The 22991-nt window shown below is 40.9% G+C and overlaps 1 protein-coding gene across 1 annotated transcript in view; it reads right to left on the reverse strand.

The window, feature by feature from the left end:
• The window catches only part of obscnb (obscurin, cytoskeletal calmodulin and titin-interacting RhoGEF b), a 108980-nt gene extending 94494 nt beyond the window's left edge, over nt 1-14486 (reverse strand). Inside the window, 6 exon segments of the mRNA XM_031560166.2 lie at nt 1545-1811; nt 5378-5683; nt 5889-6149; nt 6472-6741; nt 11395-12499; nt 13987-14486. Of these exon segments, the coding sequence (XP_031416026.1) occupies nt 1545-1811; nt 5378-5683; nt 5889-6149; nt 6472-6741; nt 11395-12490 (2200 nt within the window). The 5' untranslated portion in view covers nt 12491-12499; nt 13987-14486.
• Between the last annotated feature and the right edge of the window lie 8505 nt (nt 14487-22991).

Here is a 22991-nt window from a genome sequence, read left to right on the forward strand (position 1 = left end):
ACCTAGAAAAAAGGAAAAATAAGTGCAGGAATGTAACTGCTGAAGTGCAAGTTAAGCGCTAGTCATTCAACTCTGTCCTCACTAATAACTGATGCCCCTGTGTCCACTTCAAACAACAACAACAACACAACAACAACAACAACACAAGGCAATGATTCAGCTCCACGGTTCCTACCAGGGCTGTGTGTGATTTGAGGGATGGCATGGACATACATGACTGTGTGCCTCAGCAGCACTGATGGATGCCATGATTGGACAAGCTGCTGAATATATCGCTACTAAAAGATATAAATGGTTTCAGCATACTATGTGCCTAGCTAAGATACATCAGCATATGTGCCTAGATAAGCTACATCAGTATTTCGTCTTTTGGATTACCGTAGTATTTGAACGAATTTTGTATAGAAGGTCGTTGCTGTAAACTTCCTTCATCTTAGTTCACTCAATTTCTAAATGTTAATCTCTGGAATTTTTTATGTAATGCAACATGACGCACACATCTTATCACATGCTAAAGGGAAGTACTTAAATCATAATGAAATGCCCAATTATCTAGTTTATGAGTGCTCATTTAATTTGCTCTGATATTCTGCTCAAACCACGGATTGCATAACAAGGGCTGAGATTCCAATGCATTTCTGCAGCTTGAATGTTTAGCTTGAGTCTGTGCTGGCCATCTCGCTCAATGTGTTAGTTAGCTTGTAAAGGACTTCAGCGCAACCTGACACTAACCGCCTAGCATTTACATTGAATGGCATTTAATATAATCAAAACAGTGTTTAAATAAGCAGCTGTTAGCCGCGTGTAGCTTCCCACAGTGAAAGCATCTGGCTATCCTTGTTCCATGCCACACATGGGGCTCCGTCACTAAGGTGGCCACCTGATTAACGTGAGGTCCAGGCTTCAAAGCCTGTGCACCCTGTTCTGCTGCCTGCTTCCAATGTCATTTCCTATGGTTTTACTATGCGTGGCCTTTTATACATATCAGTTGTCTTTTCAGCCATTTGTAAGTATAAACTGTCCTTGGAAATGGAGTGAAAATGAACTCCTTGTAGGCCATTGGTCCGATTTAAATTCCAATCCGGGACAAGCCTGCAACTGGCAATCTCTGACTTCCATCTCTTTGGTGCTCTCCACATAAAGGCAAACACACTTCCATCTCTCTTGTGCTCTCCACATAAAGGCAAACACACTTCCATCTCCACATAAAGGCAAACACACTTCCATGGGGGCACAGATTGTGTCTTTGGGCCTTGTCTTACAGGAGTGTCTTAAAAAAGTGAAATGGGCCACAGAATGGCTGTCATGAGGAGCTCTATTGCCAAAGGGTCATGGTTAAGATTATGGTTGGATTATGTTATTTAGCAGATGCTTTTGTCCAAAGCAATTTACAAATCATGTTAAACGGCTATAGATACAACAAAAATGCATACATAATATTGAATATGATATTATAATACAGATAATATTTGTTTCAATAATAATAATAATAATAACCTTGAAGGCTGCTCACCCTATACACTCCTGTCTCACTCACATCTTACCTTTCACTGTAAGTGTGCAAACACTCTCCGAGCCTCCACCAACAAACTTGACCTCAGCCCCATTGAGATCCAGAGTGGCGTTACGGATGAGAAGTGTGTGAGCCGCCTTGGAGCGGGTGATGAGGTACTCAGAGCCACTGCGCAGGAGCGTGTCGTTTATCTTCCAGGAGCCTGAGACGACAGCAGACAGCTCCACTGTCAAGGACACCTCCCCCCCAGCCGTGCCACTGGTATACACTAGGCCTTTGGTTATGTCCGCTGTTGGTTCTGTAGAGAAGAAGAGATTTCAAGCAGGTCATGAAAAACATGCTGATCGAGATCATCTCGAAACACTGTTAATGACTTCAGAATATATTAATTAAGTGCCTTGTATAGATATATACCTTGTATGAATCATGTGCTTATGTAAGCAGGAACATGGCTTTTCTGTGTTTCTGTGTGTGTGTAACTTAGATTATTAGGTGCCACTTAGTCTGCATATGTGCAAGAGCATGCTTGGACCAGAGGTGATAAGAAGGGTCGACCTGTCACATGACTGTGCCGTTTAGCAATGCTAGCAGACCAGCCTATCTTTGGAGAGGAGAACCTGGGTTTGTTTTAGCATCGCTAGCAGACCAGCCTGCCTTTGGAGTGAGGAGAACCTGTGTTTGTTTTTGTGGGGCCAGAATTGTAGAATATTGGAAATCCCTTGTTTTGTGTATTTAGAACATATAAGCTTTCAGAAAACACCACACAGATAAAAAAGATATACTTTCTTAGTTTCTGATAGTGTTCGACTTCTTACACTGCTTAACGATTATATATATTAAAACAGGTGCAGTGCAGTCCGTGATTCTTGCAAAAGCATGTTGATATTTGAGCTCAACAGCCAATTCAATGACACACCTTTATTCCATGCTTGTGAAGCAACGTGTTGATTGGCTAGAATAGAGTATGGCTCAGTCCGAGACACTTTGTTTGCCTTTTACAGAGTCAGGACTGTAAGAACACTACGTTTGCCTTTTACAGAGTCAGGACTGTAAGAACACTAAGTTTGCCTTTTACAGAGTCAGGACTGTAAGAACACTACGTTTGCCTTTTAGAGCGAACACACAGAATACACAGCTAGAGGACTGTGAGGATAAGCCATATACATGCGGTCCCAACACTCTGCCCACAACCGACAAAGTTTCAGCTGTTTAGCATTTGAGCTGTTGCTCAAATTGTGAATGGTTCACTGCATTTGCCCAGCATCAGCAAAGACTGCAGTTTTCAAAACTCTCCTGAAACAGAGAAACCTCCCCTTTACAGGCATGGTTATCAAGAAAGTAGTTTTAAATCAAATCTAAATCAGTAACCACTTAAACATAAATGGCCACTATGACAACCTCCAGTCAGGCTTTCGTCAACACAGTATTGAAACTGTGTCAGACTCTCAGGAATGGTCTTTAGATGGTTCAGAAGGCAGGGGTTATTCTGTCCCTATCAGCGCCTATAAATCAGAGGACACCGCCATGCTATATTTAAACTACACATGCTTCGTCTTGGCCTAATCTTTCAAGAGTACTGAGGCTTATCATAGCTATGCAGAAAACACCTAGATCTATTTAGTTCTCTCACGGAATGACTTCGGCTTCATTAAGTCATCGGTCTGTGCCTTCAATTAAATAAAAATAAAGACTGACATAGTTCTGTTTGGGAACAAAGAAGGAAGGTTGGAACTCAGTGTCCGCCTGGAATCTAGGGCACTAAAGACTCCAACTCATGTCAAAGAGCTTGGCATATATGGATAGGGACTTCAGTGACCACATCAAAGCCACAACTAAATCAGCTTGTTGGTATCTCAAAAACATTAGCTAAGGTCAGAGATGTTGTGTCTAAGCAAGAAACCTACTGCAGGCCTCTCCTCACTGGCCTTTCAAACAAGTCCATTCGACAGCTAGAGCTGATTCAGAATGCTGCAGCTAGAATTGGAACAAAAACGAAGAAAAAAGAGCACACTACTCCATTTCCCAGGTCTTTGCTCAGATGCAGAATTTAATGAAAAGTATTACTTATTGTGTATAAGGCACTACATGGTCTGGGCCCTAAATATATCTCTGAAATGTTTGCTGAATATAAACCTGGTAGGTATGTTTGATCTGCAGGAGCTGGTGGTGCCCAGAGCTGAAACTCAACAGGGTGAAAGCTGCATTTGGCCATGGAACCATCTCCCCATGGATATCAGATCTGACCCAACTGTAAACTGTTTCAAAAAGAAGCTTAAAAAAACAGCCTTATTTCCCACTGCCTTCAATGATTGTGATAGCTTTGTGAGTGCTTTGTGGTGTTAGGACAACACAATTTCTAAATATCTGTCTAAAGTGACCTCACCACTTGATTGACAATGACATAATTTGAGCAGATATGTGGACACAAAGTAATGTTAGTACCCTGTCGTATATTGTCGACTAAGTTAGCTAACATTAGCTGTTGGCTGGCACTGCTATGGCCTACTAGCTATGCTATCTAGATAAGTGGTTTGTTGTCACAGACATTAATGTAACTTGGCATTGTGAATTCACACAAGCACATCATCAGCTGTAGGCTGTAAATAATCCAGTGATGCCGGTTGCTTCATTTCTTAAAAAAAAACAATCAGCTACGTCCATGCTAACACATTATTTGGAAGGCATGCCAGAAAAAAGCCTATTCTGTCATGTAACCACAAACCTAAGCACCTGGAGTTTGCTAAACGCTACTGGGACTTTGACTGGAGCCATGTTCTATGGTCAGATGAAAAAGGAAGGTCTGATGTTGTGGGGATGTTTTTCCTCCATTTAGGAATGTTTAGGAATTCCCTGCTCTATATTCTCCAACCTTATAAGATGTTATAGGAGAACACTTTGTGCTGTTTTATTGGGAGGGAGGTTGTTCACAGTATTAAATGCGGTTTAGTTCAAAATAATTATTTCTTGGTGAGGTTTTTTTCTTAGAATAAAATGTACTTGATATAAAGGTCGGATATGTCTCATTATTTCAGTGTAAGAATAAGCTAATTCACCAACACCAACACTTTTTACTCATCTTTACCAGGGGTGCCAGTCATTATGGAGGGGCCTGTATGTTACCTTGTTAGCTGTTGGCTGGAGCTACTTGAGTGGCTAACATTAGTTATTGTTGTCTCTTTGAATTAAGCTGAAATATAGACTGTCAATCCCCATTGGTGGTGGTATCTATGTCTTTGAAAAAGACAGCAGATGAGCAATAAAATGTTTGGATGGTCCCAGAGAATTAAACAATCTGCTAGGTAGAATTTCAGGTATTTAGCAAAAAATTTTGTCCAAAGCGATTGGCCGGTAATCAAGCCTGTGTCTACCGCTTAGAAAGCAGTGATGCTATCTATCTATCTATCTACTGTACTCAGTGCCATATGACCATTGGTATCACATACTGGAAAATCCCAGCCAGATATGTAACGTAATGACGTGCTTGAAATGACAGATTATAGCGTTATGCTACCATCTGTACCTACTGTAGCCTACAGCTGGCAGAGTGAGTAACGTTACTGTAGCCCACCGCTGGCAGAGTGAGTAGCAATAGGCAAAAGTGCTCCCATTCATTTCAATTGGAAAAAAGAGGGATGAAAAACAACATTATCAAAAGGATCATTTGAACTCAAAAGCACCGTGGTTTGAATACTTGCAAGTAGTATATTTCGGTTTTAAAATGACTGATTTCTAATGGTAGCAGACAAATAACTGTATTGCCTTTGCAAATGTACTAGAGCATAAATGTTCAACACAAATGTTGTTATGGTGGTTGTCGACTACTTCTGCAAGGCAATGTATACGTAAATATAGTGACTCTCTCACCAAGGTAGAATGTTCCAGGAACCTCCAGGCAGGAGCTCTGGCCAAAGTCATTCACAGCAGAGATGCGGAACGTGTAGCTGCCCTCCTCTGTGATGTTGGTGACCTGGTAGTGTGTGTAGGGCACTGTGCTCGTCGAGTTACACTTCAACCAGGTCTGAGCTCCCACTTTCTTCCTTTCGATCGTGTATCCTTTGATGGGCACCGGACGATCACTGTCTGGAGGTGACCAGCACAGAGTGATGGATGAATCGGTCTTGTTCCGTACCACAGCGTCGACGGGGGCATCGGGTGGGTGCTTTCTTGGTGCTGGTGGGAAAACCAAAATAAAATACAAACAAGGAGACATCTTAGCTGTTACTGGTTATATTTCATATTGCTTTCACCCAGCATGCCACTGTTTATTTAGCTATATTTATTTAATTGTATTTATTTCAAAACTATTTCAAAAGTTTGGAGGGGAACTCCTGGCAACTGGCAACTGGCAAGTGCCTGTGCTTGTAGGTAGCCTTACCAGTGACAGTGAAATAAGTTGAGGTCTTGCAGTCCCCTGCAACAAAAGCTACTTCTCCGGAGTCTTCAGCGGTGCACTCATGTATAGTTAAGGTGTACTGTCGCATACTGTGTGCAATACTGATGCGAGTGTCTTCAAGCAGCTTAACGCCATTTCTTGTCCAATAAGAGGCCTCACAAGACTTTTCGAGCTCAACACAGAATATTACTGTATCACTCACAGGGACAACAGTCCTGCGTGGGAGTTTCTTCGTGATGTTACCTGAAAGCAAAATACAAGAACAATAAGCAATCAGGGCAATCTTGAACATATTACATATTACGATGCAAATTATAATGATGTGCCTGTTTTTGCAATAACCCTTCCCATCTCAGGAATCCATCTCTTTTAAAAACCTTTACCCCACCGGGAAGATCCCCTTATATTATTATTTATGTGGTGTTTCTTTTAGACATATAAAAATAGACTTCAGCCGTGTCAGTAAAAGCAGGCTGGTCTGTCTGATTCTGTGTCAGTTACCAAGAACAGTCGGCTCAGCATGTCAGTAAAAGCAGGCTGGTCTGTCTGATTCTGTGTCAGTTACCAAGGACAGTCAGCTCAGCAACCGTGCGGCTCCCCTCGGCCGTCTCGCAGATGTAGACGGCGTCATCATTGGTCGAGACGTTGTGGATGGTGAGTCGACGCAGGGTGCCCTGCTGCTCCATGTGATACTTGCTGCTGTCCTCCAAGCGCGTCTCTTCCATGAACCAGTTGGCTTGAGTGGCTGCCACAGGCACCTCGCAGGACAGCAATGCTGTGGCCTTCTCCTGCACCTGCACATCCTGCAGCTTCCTCTTGAAGGGGATTTTGGGTTCTGCCGAGGTTCAAATTGACATGACAAAAAAAAGCAAGAATAATTAAGCCACTGGAACCTCAGAACTCTTCACAGATGAAATATGTGATACTTTGATATATGTTGCACAAAAGAACATGAAAGAACAAATTCTCACACATACACATATATTAACAGCTTTGTATATTCTTTGTAGCTAAATTCAGGTGGTCACACAAAATAGGTAGGTTAAGACTGTGTAGGAATGTAGCAAAGCTCTCAGCAGGAGGCCCTCTGGCAGCACCAACAGGTCAAACTAGAGGTACGTTAACGCATTTCACTTTTTAACCACATGGAGTAATGAGGATCCATTGGATTCCGAAAGCATTTCAGACTTCACCCTCGTGCAGAACGCCTCCCCCACCAAACTGGTCAACTTTTATAACACCACCTCTCTCACTCCTTCACCGTTGACAAATGCAATGAATTCTGATGTTTCTTCCTAAATAAAATTGACACTATCCACAACCAGCTGGCCTCCTCCATCCCATTCACTTTTTAAACATATGGAGTAATGAGGATCCATTGGATTCTGTGGGTCAAGCAGAGTTACATCAATTTCTGCCATACTGGATTTTCCACCATATTGGATTTTATCATTTTTCACTGGACACAAATGTCGATCTTCAGTTATCAGATGGATTTTAAATGTTATAAACCACTCGTCTGTTACAGCCAACTGCAATCAGCAGAGAAGTCGCCAAACAGGAAGTGAGGTTACATCTCATCCTCAGAGAATTTATAACGGACAATAAGCTTGATTTTTTATCTGTCTCACCTAAACTTGGCAAAAACCTCTGGATTATTTTTTATTAAATCAAACCACACCTGCCAGATATTCATATCTTATCCGGATGGTCACGGTGGTGGAATTGCCATTGTCCACCGTCAGAACATCAAAACCAGTCTGCTATCCATTCAATCCCCCCTGTCATTTGAATCCCATTCTTTCAAACTGTCTGGTCCTAAACCTCTGGTTGTAGCTGTAGCCCCCCCCCCCCCCCCCCCCCCCCCCCCCCCCTAAGCCCAACCCTGCCTTCCCCTCAGACCTGTCAGAATTTCTAACACAGCTCTCTGCCATACCACCATCTCTGTTACTCCTGGGTGACATTAACATCCATGTTGATTCCAGACTGCAAAACAGCAACTGAACTTTTGGAAATTCTGACCATTTTTAACATCACTCAACACATAGATTTCCCCACCCACAGTAGAGGCCACACCCTGGACCTTGTCTGTTCCACCGGCACCAGCATCAACCAACTGTCTAGCATTGACCTCACCATTTCCGACCACCTTGCCATCTTCCTTCAAATAGAGATCCCCACCCCCCTTGAAAAGCAGAAACGCAACATCATTTTCCGAAACCTCAAGTCCATAAATCCATCTTCTCACTCTCACCTGTCCGAAAGCATCTCAGACTTCACCCTCATGCAGAACGCCTCCCCCACCAAACTGGTCAACTTTTAGAACACCACCTCTCTCACTCCTTCACCGTTGACAAATGCAATGAATTCTGATGTTTCTTCCTAAATAAAATTGACACTATCCACAACCAGCTGGCCTCCTCCATCCCTCTTTGAACCAAACCTGACCCCCCACTGCTGACAGATCACACCTTCTCATCATTCACTGAAATCTCTCCATCTGACCTTTCCTCAATGGTAGCCGGTGTGAAGTCATCTACCAGTGCGTTGGACCCGTTCCCCTCCACCCTCGTTAAGGCCTGTCTCCCCACACTCTGTCCACTCATCACCAAAACTGTAAACTCCTCCCTGTCTTCTGGCTATCCCCTCCACCTTAAAGCTTGCCGCAGGTAACCCCATACTCAAAAAACCTGGACTTGACCCTGACTCCCCCAAAAACTACCGGCCCATCTCTGACCTGCCCTTCCTGTCAAAAGAACTGGAGTTGTTGCCACTCCGATAAAATCCCACCTTGACTCCAATGACCTCAATGAGCCTTTTCAGTCTAGTTTCCCCTCAAAACACAGCACTGAGACTGCTCTGATCAAAGTCACAAATTACCTACTGTTATCCCCAGCGCTGACACCATTAACCATTCCACACTCATCACAACCCTCAAATCCACCCTTGGTATTACTGGCACTGCCCTCTCCTGGTTTCAGTCCTACCTCACTGACAGACATTAATTCATTTCAATGAACAACTGCAAATCGACTATAGTTCCTGTCACCCATGGCGTACCCCAGGGTTCGGTGCTTGGTCCCCTTCTCTTCATCCTCTACATGCTCCCACCTAGACAGATCCTCTGCCGCCATGGCCTCCAGTTTCACTGTTATGCCGACAATCCTCAGCTCTACCTCTCATCCAAGACCATCACTGCTGCCACCCACTCAACCCTCATCACTTGCCTAATGGACAATAAAACATCAATGCAAAGAAACTTTCTAAAACTCAACTGCGATAAATCTGAAATTTTGATAATTCGCCCAGAGCACTCATTCTTGATGGTTCCATTGTCACCCCCTCCACCCAAATCTGTAACCTGGGAGTCACCTGTGACCCCACCCTCTCATTCCTGCCCCATGTCAACCACATCACCAAAACAGCCTTTTTCCACCTCCGTAACATTGCCCGCCTCCGACCCTCACTGTCACCCACTGCTGCAGAAACACTCCTCCATGCATTTATAACATCCAGGCTTGACTACTGCAACAGTATCCTCCATTACAGAGTTCATTGTTTGTTTTCTTTTATCCCACAGTATGTAAAGCGTCTTTGAGAACTTTGAAAAGAGCTATATAAATGTGATGTATTATTATTATTATTATTATTATTATTATTCTCTCATCAATGCTTTGATGTATCAACTTCAAACTTGGTACATGGACTCGGGATCCCTTCCTGAGACCACATCATTAGACCACTGGGGGTTTCTACAATAAGACTAAATATGTTTTGTCTAATAGCTTTTGAAATGTTTACCTTCAAAAAGTCTTTCTTGTGACTTGCAATATTTTGAGAGATCTCATCACGATGAAAGCGTCTGTCCATTACAGTCAATCAAAGTGACAGGAAGTGAGGCTTCATCTCAGTAAAGCTTTGATGTATCAACACCAAACATGGTACCACAGGCTCAGCACCCCTTTCTGGGGATGTCCAAAACATTTACATTATTTTGCAACTGGGTGGTGCTGCAATAGGGAATATATATATACATACATATATATATATTTTAAATAAATATAATATGGCCCAATAACTGCTGATGTGTTTGCCTTCAAAAAGTGATTCTTGTGTCTCTTGATGCCTTCGGAGATCCTAAACCCATGAAAGGACAGCCTGTCATGTTAGTGAAGTGAAGAGTCTGCCATTTTTGGATTTGATCAAAAGGTCAATGAAATTTTCATAGGCCACACATTTTGTCCAATCTTTACCAAATTTGGCACAGATCATCTTCAAACCAAGTTAGATGGAGCTTTGATTTTCAAAATGTCCCTTACAGCCCATCAAGATCTTCCACAAAGACAACAAACTGGAAGTGAAGTCATATCTCAGCCAATCTTTGGTCAATTGCCATGAAACCTGCTGTGAGCGCTTACAGCCATGCCCTTAACATGGTGATATCTGGTTGTCATGGTGACAATGCCCGGCTGGGCTGCTTGGCCCCCTCATCGTTACTTGAGATTTCCTCTTCTATTAATTTATATTTATATTTATATTTATATAAGAGAAATGTAGGCTAAATCATTTTGTAACAGAACACATATTCTGTATTCCCCCACTTCTCAACACAATTTTGATGCAGATGTGCCGATGGACACTGAAGTGACATTCAGTTCTATAATAAGACAAAAACTATGAAGCAACTTCACTGTCTTTTGTGAAAATTAGATTGACATAGTTACATTGACATTGTAATAAAAAATAAAAAAAATATTTAATTAGTCACAGAAGTGACCAATTTGTTGTGGTAACTTCAAAGGCCCTCACTCAAATGTCCTGCCACCATGCTCATCAAGTGATGGTAAAGACTCCAGTATCAATCGGACATTTGCCAGAGGAACAGCCTTCTGTCTGACCTTTGCTAAGGTACTTCTGAGTTTACAGAGGGTCGAAAGAGCTGAAACATGGTTGGCCTGGTTGCACACTGCATGTACAAGATCCAGCTCATATATATAAGCCAAATATCTTCACATTTATTTCAACAACCGCGCTTGTTCATAGTGAACATGAAGAAAAATCCAAGGTGAATGTAAGCTTCCAATCACTCGATGCAAACCAACCAAAGTACTGGCATCAGATGGCAGCTCCCCTTGGGGCGAACTACTCATCACGAGCAGAAATAGATGATACTTGACACCCCTCCCCCATCGCCCCCCACCCCCTCCCTCCACTGTTGTGTGCTCGCTCTCTCCCATGTAGAGCATGGGTCATGTTTAGAGACCCATTTCACTTTCATTGAAGCGCTCAATGAAATCCCAGATTTGTGACATGGCTATAAATGTCACTGTAATCAGCTGAAATGTCGCCACTTGTATTATGAAGTCATAAGTCATTGAGTGTGTACACTAAAATGGCAAATTGTTTTGATGTATCGTAACTACCAGGATGAACATGGGAAAAGAACAGAAATAGGACAGAAATATCCATACCTCAAAATGGTCCTTACCTTTAACAATCACCAACACTGCGCTGTATGTCTGTCCAGCCATATTGGAGGCATTGCAGGTGTACAAGCCGTTGTCATTCTGCTTGCAGTATAAAATCTTGAGGATGAAGTTCTCTGCCTGATCCTCGTACATAATATGCCGTCTGCCTTCACCGATGTTTGTACCATCCTTCCTCCAAACGATGTGTGGCTTGGGATGACCGGTGACAAAACAGCTGAGTTTTGCGTGCTTCCCTTCAGTCACCATACATGTACGAGTAAACACACCTTTTGGCAACTTGTGAGCAAAGGCGGAGACGCGTTGATCACTGTCTAGTCCAAAGCCGAGGGTGCTGAGGTCCTCAGTGATCTTAGAGCTAGATGAAGAGGAGAGGGAGGATGAAGTGCTTTCTGTGGTTCGAAGTAAGGAGATATCTTTTCTCATGTCCTCCTTACGTTTCTGGAGGTGTGACAGAAGGGAGGTGCTTTTGTCGGCATTTTGATGGGCATCCTGGAGGTCCACTACGAGAGTGGCCGCTGCATGAGACCTGCCCACTGTGTTTTGGGCACGACAGGTGTAGCTACCGCTATCAAGGCTGCGTACACTTTGGATCCGCAAGGAGCTGCTATCACTGTCAGAGGCCATTTTGATACGGTTTGTCAAACCGATATAACGGCCATCCTTCTCCCACTCAAAGTTTGGGTCAGGGTGAGCTGCCACCCTGCAGTAGAAGGTCACGTCGCCTCCCAGGCCAACACGTGCAGACACAGGCTTGACCATGAACACAGGAGCTCGATTCACCAGCTGCTCGGGCAGGCCCACCTTAAGGGTCACGGCAGCATAGGCTTCCCCCACATCGTTTTTGGCGCGGCACATGTATTGCCCACTGTCTTCCAATGTCAGGTCATAGATGGTCAGTCGGTAGACATCACCGTCCTCCACTGTTTTGAAACGGCCACCTGCTGAGAGTCGCAGTTTGTCCTTCTCCCACGAGACTATTAGGACAGGACTGCCCGCGATGGTGCAGCTCAGGGAGGCATCCTTGCCCACACACACGGAGAACGCCTTGGGCCGTGTTATGAACCTGGGAACGCCACCAAACAGATTGTGGTCCATCACTAAATCCTATAACAACAGAAGGGAGGGATAACAAGTTGGAGCTTAGAGACACATATAATGTACAGCACAACATGAAGGTTTGGGACTCTTCTGTTCATCACTAAATCTGCTACTATAAAAAAGTGATCTGGCAAGTATACAGAAGAATACAGGCATGTGCACACCTTAGGCCTGTAACAAAGGCACTTGTCAAGCACTATTTTTACACTGTACTTTCAGATACATATTGTCTGTACATCTACCAACATTTTTAACAACAAAAATACATACTGCTTCTTCAAAGTTTAGTCTACAAATGTTCAATTCTGTTTTTTATTTACTATTAAAGTCATATTGCAATATGATTGTAGTAATGGCAGAGGCCATGCACAATAACATTTCTTATGTTTATTTTGAGTGCTGCTGTAGAAATGGTTAAACTCAGGAGTTATTCTGACCAATACAGCTAGTTCTAGAGGTTAGAGTAGCCTACAGCAAACCCCCGCTTCTAGAAAATGCCTGCCATGTAAGGATAGGTCTCACTGAAGCCAAAGACTGAAAATATTCTTGTAGTAATGTATAAAGAAGATAAAACGTAGTCTTTGTCTAGCTACACAGTCCTGTGTTATATGAATGCAGTTATTTGATGGTGCTCCTATATGCAATATTTGCAGTCATTGAATAATTGAGTCGTAGAGACATCCCAAATTTTGACACATTCAACTTTAAACCTGAAACACAACACAAGACACATTTTAAACAAACAACACATTTGGTAGCTTTTAAATGCCAACTGGCTTTTATCTTTCAGCAACAAATTCATCCACTAATTGTGAAATCTTATTTTTATTTTTTTTCAAAAATAGAAGAGGACTTCTTCCACAGTATATTCATGGCCAACACTTAAGGTCATTAATGCTGTATTAAGAATGGAGAAATTGCCTCTATCTCCAACTACTTTCATTACCATATCTCTACCAATGAAGAAGCCTATCTTTAAAACTTGCTCAAAACACAGCAGTTGCTGTGATTACAAATAATTCCACTGTAAAATAACAGCCTATTTGCCTTTGAAACGGTTGACATTTGCCATCTTTGTCACCTCACTCCCCTAAGCTGCCACCACCAAAAATAACTTCAGCTGTCAGACCCCATCTCACACCCATTGCCATTTGTAGAAGCGGAGACAGATTAACTGTTTCCTATGGGTCTGACAGGAACAATGGGCAAAGAAGCCTAATAGAATTACTCAAATATTATCTCATTCCTGAGGGCCTGAGAACTAACGTTCCCTCTGAAAACTTCAGCTCTTCCCGTGGACTTATGTTCACCAGAACACCACAGGTTTCGTGCACTTCGACTAGCTGCAGGCTAATCGAGATGGTAGCCTAAGTGTGTTCCAATCCAATTTATTACGCATTTCAAGAATTCTGAATATTAACACATTTCAAGTAGGTTACCCTAAGGCAGCTGAAAGAGAAATTTGTGAGAAATGTGTGTTAAAATATACTGACCTTTTGTATTCCAGTTGCCGGGCAAACTAAACTTCACAGAATTGTTTGTCAAAAGTCTGAAAAATGTTTCTTTGACTTAGTAGAGAGTACATCTGATCCAATTGAAACAACCGTAGGTAAATCCACACCAAGATAGTGAAATAGCCTATCCCCCTGTCTCCCGCCGAGGCCTGATTACACTATTTTTTTTCTTTTTTTTTTTCCTGTGGTTCTACATGATGACAAGTAGGTGACGTTCCATGTTCGGTGCAGCCTCCCTTCCAAAATAGATGTGTCGTCTACTGCAGTAATGCCCGCTCTCTATTCCCAAGGGGATTCACATTTCAGACCTACTCTCGCTCATTACAAAAGCGTTCTGTTTAACGTTACGAAAGAATGAAAGAATTAGGCTCTTGCACATAACGATCTCATCAAAAATCTTAAATTGGCCTATAATATAGACTATGAAATGTATGTAAAATGTTTGCCATATATAACACAGCCAAATCGATGGAGCGCCGTGGTCTGGGTAACATCAGGTGAATTCCTGGGTGTAATCAAAAGCCAACTGTAGGCTCGGCATGTCTTGAGCCACCAATGTTAACATCTATGTTGGTGGAGAACGTGGTGTTAATAAAGCACATCTTCAGTAAATACTCGCCAATATCATTTCCCTATAAGATGTATTCTTATTTTGGTGTAGACCTTGGTGTATGTTTTTATTGTTACATTTTCTGTCAAATATACTGATGTCACCAGGAACCCAATAAGATTGCATAGTATCACAAAGCACAGTGACTTTAAATTAAATGAGCAAAGCTGATTGGAATGGATTTAAACATTATATTCTTTGAAAGGGATAAGTAAGTTGTGTGCAGTCATGACATTAAGACATCAACCTACCAAATGAATAAAATAAAGAAAATATTACTATTATGAAATTAATTGTTGATATATTCCCACGTAAATATGTTGGGGGGGGGGGGGGGGGGGGCACTTCTGTTTTCAGTCAGCATTGTTCCATAAAGTTTGAACCATGATGTTGTGGATGAAGCACAACTTTCAAGCAATGAGAAATTGCTGATGAAACTTTGATAGAGCAATAGTCAGCTTACAAAGAAATCCCCCAGTTATATTGAAAATACAGTGAGGAATGACAACCCAAATTGCATTGAAATGCTTAAACATTTAACATCCTGGTACAGTTTAGAACTTCAAGACCATCTTCTGCTTTACTATGGGACTGACTTTTCAGTCTTTGTGAACGTCTCCTCTGGCAGTGCACTCATTAACACTGAAACTTAGTGGAGAATACAAAAACAGGATAAGCCCTCAGCTTTTAGAAAATTATTCTATAAGGATAGGTCTCACTGAAGCCAAAGATTGAACATAGTCTTGGCTCCAGTTTTGTCTGAAAAGTGCAGTCTTTGTCTACCTACAGTCCGGCATTATATAAACACCTAGTTATTTTATGCTATTGAATGCAATGTTTTCAAACATTTAATCATTGTAGTCGTAGCGTGACTATCCCATATTTAGGCTCATCAATTTGGATTCCATCGATTTCAAACCCGAAATACAAGACAATTGTTCAACAAAGTTGATAGATTTTGCAAGCTGACTTTTATCTTTAAGTCACACAATCTTATTATCGGCTAATTGTGAAAAGTAAATCTTCTCTTCCAAGACTAAAAATTCCCAACAGAATTTCTGAGAAGTACTAAATTATCACTGTGCTGCTAATACCCTTGTGAAACATTCCTCTCGCTTTGATGAAAGTATCTCCAAAATCACATTAATTCATAGAATGCACAGGAAATGTATGTTCAATAGTGTCATAAATATGTATAAAGCTTTATAAAATAATATAAATTAAGAACAGTAACAGGACAGTCAAAGATCTTCTCCTTCCATTTCCTTGATCACATTCAAAGACATAACTAAGATGGGTTTCCCTGTCGTCTTGCCCGGTAAGTTTAATTTCAGTCTTGTAGTCACCAGGGCCTCCACAATGTCTTTATGGTGCACTTTGGAATCTGCCTCCAACTCAGCGGTCATGATTGACCATTTCCATCCTATGCAGACCTCAATACAAGTAGCACTTACCTTGCTTTGGTCACCTGACACTCCTTCCCTGGACCTGGTCCCCTGATTGGAAATCAGAGCTTGATTTCTGGACTACAGATGTTAATGATATTGAAGCATTTTGGGACCCTAATGATCTTCTCAAGTGTCCACTGATGTTCTTCTTGGGACCCTAATGATCGTCTCAAGTGCACTGATATTCCTCTCCATAGCCTCTGCTTGGTGGAGTATTGTTTTTGTACTTCAACAAAATACTATTTCACTCTTCAACTAAGCCTACTCTTTTAATCTTAGATTACCTCAGACATGTATGTGCTATGATCATAGGCTAACCATGCATAATTCAGACAATCCTGAAATGTTTTGCAAATATATGCCTAGATTTGACAGAATTAATCAGCCATCATTAAGGGCAATTTGACTACACATTTTGCCTAAATGACGTGGGCCCTCAGTCACCATCAATACATTTTCTTCTCAGTATCCTGGGAATTTGCGTGTTAACTTTTACGTTGGTGATAAAAGTGCACATATATTTCCTTGCAGCTATTCTATAGCTAGAGACCGGTGACCTTAGGAACAGCGTCTGCCACTAGTAGCATGATGCAGCTGTTTCCATGGCTACTCATAGACGCATTGCTCTCTCCAAGGCTGGTTTAATCATGAGGTCATTTCACATTTCAAGCCTTAAGCCTTTAAGCCACAACTGTTGTGTTTTTACAGTTGTCACTGCAAGTCTTCTACATCAACAAATAAGTGTGTATTCTATGAAGTGAACAATGTATGTATTCACAGTACAAGTAGGGTAAGGGACAACTAATATTCACAATTTACTAATCTAACCTTCAATCTTCATCAACCTACATCTAACGTACTATTCTCTCACTATTGCTCTATACACTGAGGAGACTTCCAACATAGGCTTTTCTTGTCACAGGTTTGACTGACAGCAGCAGGTCGACCAGCTCTTATTTAAACCCTGAAACTCTAGCAGTGGTGTGATACTGACTGTACTAATAGCATCATGTTGTTGAAAGTAAAAATACCAGTTTTCATCTGAAATTTTCAAAGCTGTTCTTAACAAGTATTGAATCTTGGTTACAAACGGTACAAATATATAATCTTGGTTAAACTGACATGATTGAGAGGCTAAAAAGAAACACAATAAGAGCACAACGTATGTGGCGACATGGGGCAGTTACTTAGGACATATCAGGTTTAGCCAGTAATGATGTACCAGTTCCATCTTTGGAATTTACTTTAAATGATTTTAATCGTTTATATGGTTTTAAAAGGCTGTAAAGCTAAACAATGCATTTGCTTCAAAAATATCTACTTCTTAGAAACAACATAAAACATATAGCTTCTACTTACTGTATAATCACGTAGCTTTTAAATAATCTAACTAAATCTAATGTTATGCTAATAATAAGAATAATGAGATTAGATCAAATATAAAATGTAAAGATTGTGATTGTGTGTATGACAAGAAGCAGCAGGCGCGGACTGACCATTTGGAAGTTCAGGTGATGTTTGTTTGTTTTTTAAAACATTAGTTACCGGCTTTGATATAGTTTATATAGTTATAAGATATAAGGCAATCTTATCTTCAGCGACACAGCTGGTGCAATCCGTAATAGCAGTGAGGGCTTGGTCAGCATGTGCTATCAAAACATGGAGAGAAAGACGAACTCCGCGGCCAGAGGTGGAGACAAGGAACGGCAGAAAAAGAAAGAAGCCTTTGTTGGCTGTCACCGTTTGAGTGTGCACAAATGTCAGCAGTCTGCTGCACGTGGTGACAAAGAGAGTAGTAAAGAGGCAGGCAGCTTCATATTCTTCTTCTTCTACTAACCACTTCCTCGCGTAGTTTTAGAGAAAACTACTAGCCTATGGAAAACTCGACCAGAAGCTAGCAAAGGTCTAGTGAATCCACATCACCACAAACGTCGTTTGAAGCCGTCAAGTAACCCAGGGATGAGAGCAATGGTGGGGTTACGAAATTGAGGAATCGTGTAAATTTGACCATTTTGATCATTGAGTGTTCCGTAGTTCATCACAGCCTCACTCACCAAGGTATGCTAGTATATGACACGGTTTACAAAGTTACTTATTTAGTATCCAATTTTACGGTAGTTTATTTACAACACAACAGTTACCATTGTCAAAATAAATAAAACCGGAACGGTCTTTTTAATTTAATATATACAAACATTGGACATGTTAATGATATATTGACCGCCCAACTGGAAATGTCCTTTTTTCATTTCAAATATCTAGTCACCTTAACTTACGATGCAATTTAAACAAACAGGTGAACATGGCACTGAAAAAGAAGGGAGGAACCAGCACAGACTCATTATATAGTCGAACACAAATAATACAAATAAAGATTGTGATTCGTTGATCGATACACTTTTAAATTTCAAATTTAGCCTATCAAATTGGGCCTCTAGATAGCAAATTCCCGAGCTGCGTTTTGTTGCCAGTCAGACCCTGAGAAGCGGCAAGTTTGGATATGAAGAGGCATGTAAATTAGGCCTATAGGCTACTGTCTGTCATCAGCTAAATTGTACATCGCCATATGTTACTTACCTTTGCTGGCTATGTCAAAATTCAAACAGCCGAGAAAATCAAATGAAAAGTCCGTGTGTAAAGTAGGCCTACATGGTATTTTAAATGTGAGCTAGCCTACAGTGACTAAACAAGCTTAGAACAAAGACAGTCTTAATATTTAAGGCCATATCCTCCCATTCGCGCTGTAGTCCCTTTTTGCACGCCTCCTGTTACTCACATTTCAGTTACACTTCACACATCTCCCCTACTCGCTTCGATTTACTGTAACTGAACAAATTATTTTCTTGGCTTGTTCGCAAGTGTGATAAAAACGTTTTGTTTTTTTTTGCTGTTAAACAATGCAGCCTTTTATAATATATATAACAACGTTAATAAATAGTAACGTAATATGTTACACGTAGGCCTAATGGGGAAAGCATTTCAGCAGTTTGAAACCAAAACTTTGGTTTCGCCTTGTGGTGGCGCTTGCGTGCGTAACTGCCTTCATGGGGCGCAAATCACAGACATAAGTCAAGCGGAGAATACACGTAGGTTACAAAGTACGTTTATTTATATATATTTATATATTTTTTTACCTTGGTGAAAGGGAGACTGTATTACTCAAATCAGTTACTTCAATGGGAAAAATATGCAAACGGAGGCAAACGCACGTGGAAAGTCTTCTTTTGAGTTACCTTTGAGACTTGAGAGTAGCCTATTCCGAACCCCCTCTTCCCCATTTTATAGACAGACTCGACAGTGATGACTTAAAGTGTTGACATAAATGACCATTTTACATGACTGGTTTTCTTGAAATACCCAAAGTACCGCTGTCAGAATTAACAACAGACAGCAAATCTTAAATAAACTTAAATTAACTAAAAAAGTGCAATTTTGATCTCACATATTTATTTCTCCCAGTGATGCAACTCAGTAGGCATCTCAGCTATGTTAGACTAAATCAGTCCGGTGTTGCAAAAATCTAATATTTTATTGGATATTTTATATATATATATCGAAATCTAAGGTAAATTGTCTTTAAAATAAGGCATTATTTGTTAAATTTGATGGAGCCAATCCAGAAAGAATAGTGAACATGTTTAAGGCATGGGGTGGGGGTGTTTGATGTGTGTTATGTATGTATGTTAATAATATGTGTGGCGTATGTAAGGTTATGGGTGCATTGGTGAAATTGGTGGTGGTTCTATGTATTTGTTAATGCAATGTATTAGGTAGTCTATAGGACTAATGTGGGGAGGGTTACCCCACTGAAATGGTTGGGTCCAATTGAGGCCGATTGGTCCAATTTAGCCCAATGGGCAACATTATTTAAAGGTTTATTGTTGTAAGTCGCACATATGTAAGTCGCTTTGGATAAAAGCGTCTGCTAAATGACTAAATGTTTATATACAGCACTTTGATTTCGTGATCACTTTGAAACATAAAGAAATTCTTCAGTCAACCAAGGAGCTCGATTTTTCACCATGTGATAAATTGTTCAATCTCCGATAAGAATTTAGGTCCCTGACGACATTATGTGTAATTTAACAGCAATTAAATTGTCTCATTTTGAGGGCATAGGCTATAAGTTATCTTGCCCATACGTTAAACTAACATAAACGTTAGTCTATTGTAACTGTATGGACAAAGTAAGATAGTTAACAACATTTGCAGTAAAGTTCTCAATTAGGCCTACTTCACACGTCACAAAAGTTAGCTAACCCAACAAAATGACGCTATAGCTTCATCTCAGCCGTAACGTAGATAAAATTGGCCAGTGTTGTATAGTGCATCCCCACAATTTTTTTAATTGTTCCATTACAATTATTTCTGCCATTATAAGCTCAGATGATCCGTATTACGGATTCGGGCCAAATCAGCGTAGGCTACCATCTTTTAAACACATCTTCTGGGGCTTTCGGTTGATGATGGAAAACGGATCTTGGCTAAATCTGTAAGCTGACAGAAATACTGCACTGCTTGCAGTTGGAGCCGTTTCAGCTGTAACCTCTATCTGGCATGGATCTGGCCCACAGTCAGAAACAGTGTGTGAGCTACAGATGGATCCAAAGGCTTTCGTGCGAATCCGGCCCAAGCGTAATCGCACCTGTAGCACACAACAGGAGACTGCCCGTGTCAGATGTGTTCTCACCTACTGTAAATTCTCCATTTGGTTCACCATATGGTCACTTGGACCCAAGAGAGACACAAACCCGTGTTGCTGGTTGCTCAGGAGCGTTCCTGGCTTGTGCCTACCAGGGTGCAGAACTAAACACGTAGGCTAGACCGAGGGCTAATATCAAGTTAGCTCTGGGGGAAGCTGGTTTGTAAGCTAGCTACTATGACTGACTAAATGGAGCTGGCAACCAGTACCAAGTTTGCAATTGTGCACATTTTCTTGCTAGCCTAATATGAACAACTAACTAGCTATTTACCTAGCAAATGGACAGGACTCATTTCTCTTGAATTGCGTTGTTGCATTTGAATTTGTGAGAAACTGTAGCTGTTCAATTTAGCTGGCTAGCTAGTTACCACTAGGTAGGTGAGTGCTTAAACTTTAATAAATAGCACAACCAAACAAAAACTGCAATTGCAGGTACCGGTATGTAACATTTGTAGCGTAAAGGGTGAGGGGCGTAATCAACACGCCCACTTATTCGCTGACATCTACCCATTCACACCGACAGTAGCTACTTCCTCATTGGCCGAGTTGTTAACGAGGTCTGAGTGGTCAAGTTGGTTAATTTTTTTTTTAATAATAATATTAATAAATATATACACAATAATAATAAAAAAAAACAGCTGTTAATGCATTGCTTTAGTGTTTAATTTTTTACAAAGTGATGAGAACTATCGACAAAACAAGTCATCATTGACTGGGGGAAAAACAAAACCAGACTAAAATATTAAACCAAAACATTCTAAAAGAGGGTGCTCTCATAAAAATACATTTAAGGGAATACATTATCAACATAGATATATTAAACACAACTAAATATTTTTTATTAAACAATAAAGATACTTAAATCCACCTTTTTTTCCATATCAGTCATGAGCTCTAGTGTAACAGACTCCAATTTCTATAATTTTTTCCTGTGGTTCTCAAATGACCTCTTCGAGGCAAGTCTTTCACACTGGATGGGAGGTTCAGGCGTGGTTGACTGGCAGGTGTGCCATCGAATGGGCGAGAAGAGGCTGGAAAAGTAGAGATGTACTAGGAGGATGCACTAGAGAAAGAAATAAGAAAGATAAACATCAAACACACACAAAAGGATACACTGAAAGAAAGAAGAAAGATAAACATCAAACACACACAAAAGGATACACTGAAAGAAACAAGAAAGATAAACAAACACACACAAAAGGATACACTGACATTTTCATCTGCTACTGGGAGAAAAACAGGTGATTTTGACTAAATCAAGCATGCTGATTCCATGTGGCGCCAAAGAGAGAGTTTAAAGGTTGAAAAAAGTGAAGAGAGAGGACATTTAATTTTAAGCACTGAAAAAGGAGTGTCACTAGGCAGACCAAGCCAGTCCTGCTTTGTGTCGTCCCACATCCTGCATTTTCCCGATAGTCCCACATTTTCATTGGCAATTCGTTTTTTTTAACTGTCAGAAATAAGAACACGTGAATGTGTTATTTTACCCGCCTGACACATAAGCCGCTCATGCCGTTGTTGAAAAGTACCTAAAATAATTGAAACGTTTCGGTATGTGCATCTGTCAGTCACAGCACCAGCAGGACAGTGTAAACACCCACCACTTAATCAGTTGTTCTATTCACATTCAATGACTTAGTCATTACCTGTGGCTTTAAGGGAAGAGAAAGTCCACTGTAAACAAAACACCACCCAGGTTGAAGTAGAATCCTTTATTTTGAGGAAAGCCCTGCCATGTCAAAGAAGATGGTGGTAGATATAGAAGTTCATCGAAGGAGATAATACATGTCCACTCATGCGTATGTAAACAGAGATATGGAAATAACAGAACTTCTTTTTTTCAATTTCAAGGATATGTTGTGTAACATGGAGACACAACTTGATGACCTACTATCTAAGGAAGGAACTGGATGAGTAAGGTTAAATATCTCACACTAGGAGATCTGCGTGTTGTATAGACTAACATTTTTAGCACAACATACTCGCCCATGCTGTTAAAACGATACAAGTAATACACCACATATTCAAACAACAAACAAATGTTGTGTTTCTCTGTGCAATAGGCAGTGTTTTATGGCCAGTCATGAGTATTTTTTCTTTGTTTGTTGTGTATGCTAGTGTGATCTTTATGCTTACTCGTACAGTATAATGTGTTTGGACAGTTAAGCAGTGTTATGTGTCAAAATTTAACGTTTGCATGAGTAAGTATAGTGTATACTGGAGA

This window comes from Clupea harengus, chromosome 22, assembly GCF_900700415.2.
Source record: "Clupea harengus chromosome 22, Ch_v2.0.2, whole genome shotgun sequence".
In the NCBI taxonomy this organism is placed as follows: Eukaryota; Metazoa; Chordata; class Actinopteri; order Clupeiformes; family Clupeidae; genus Clupea; species Clupea harengus.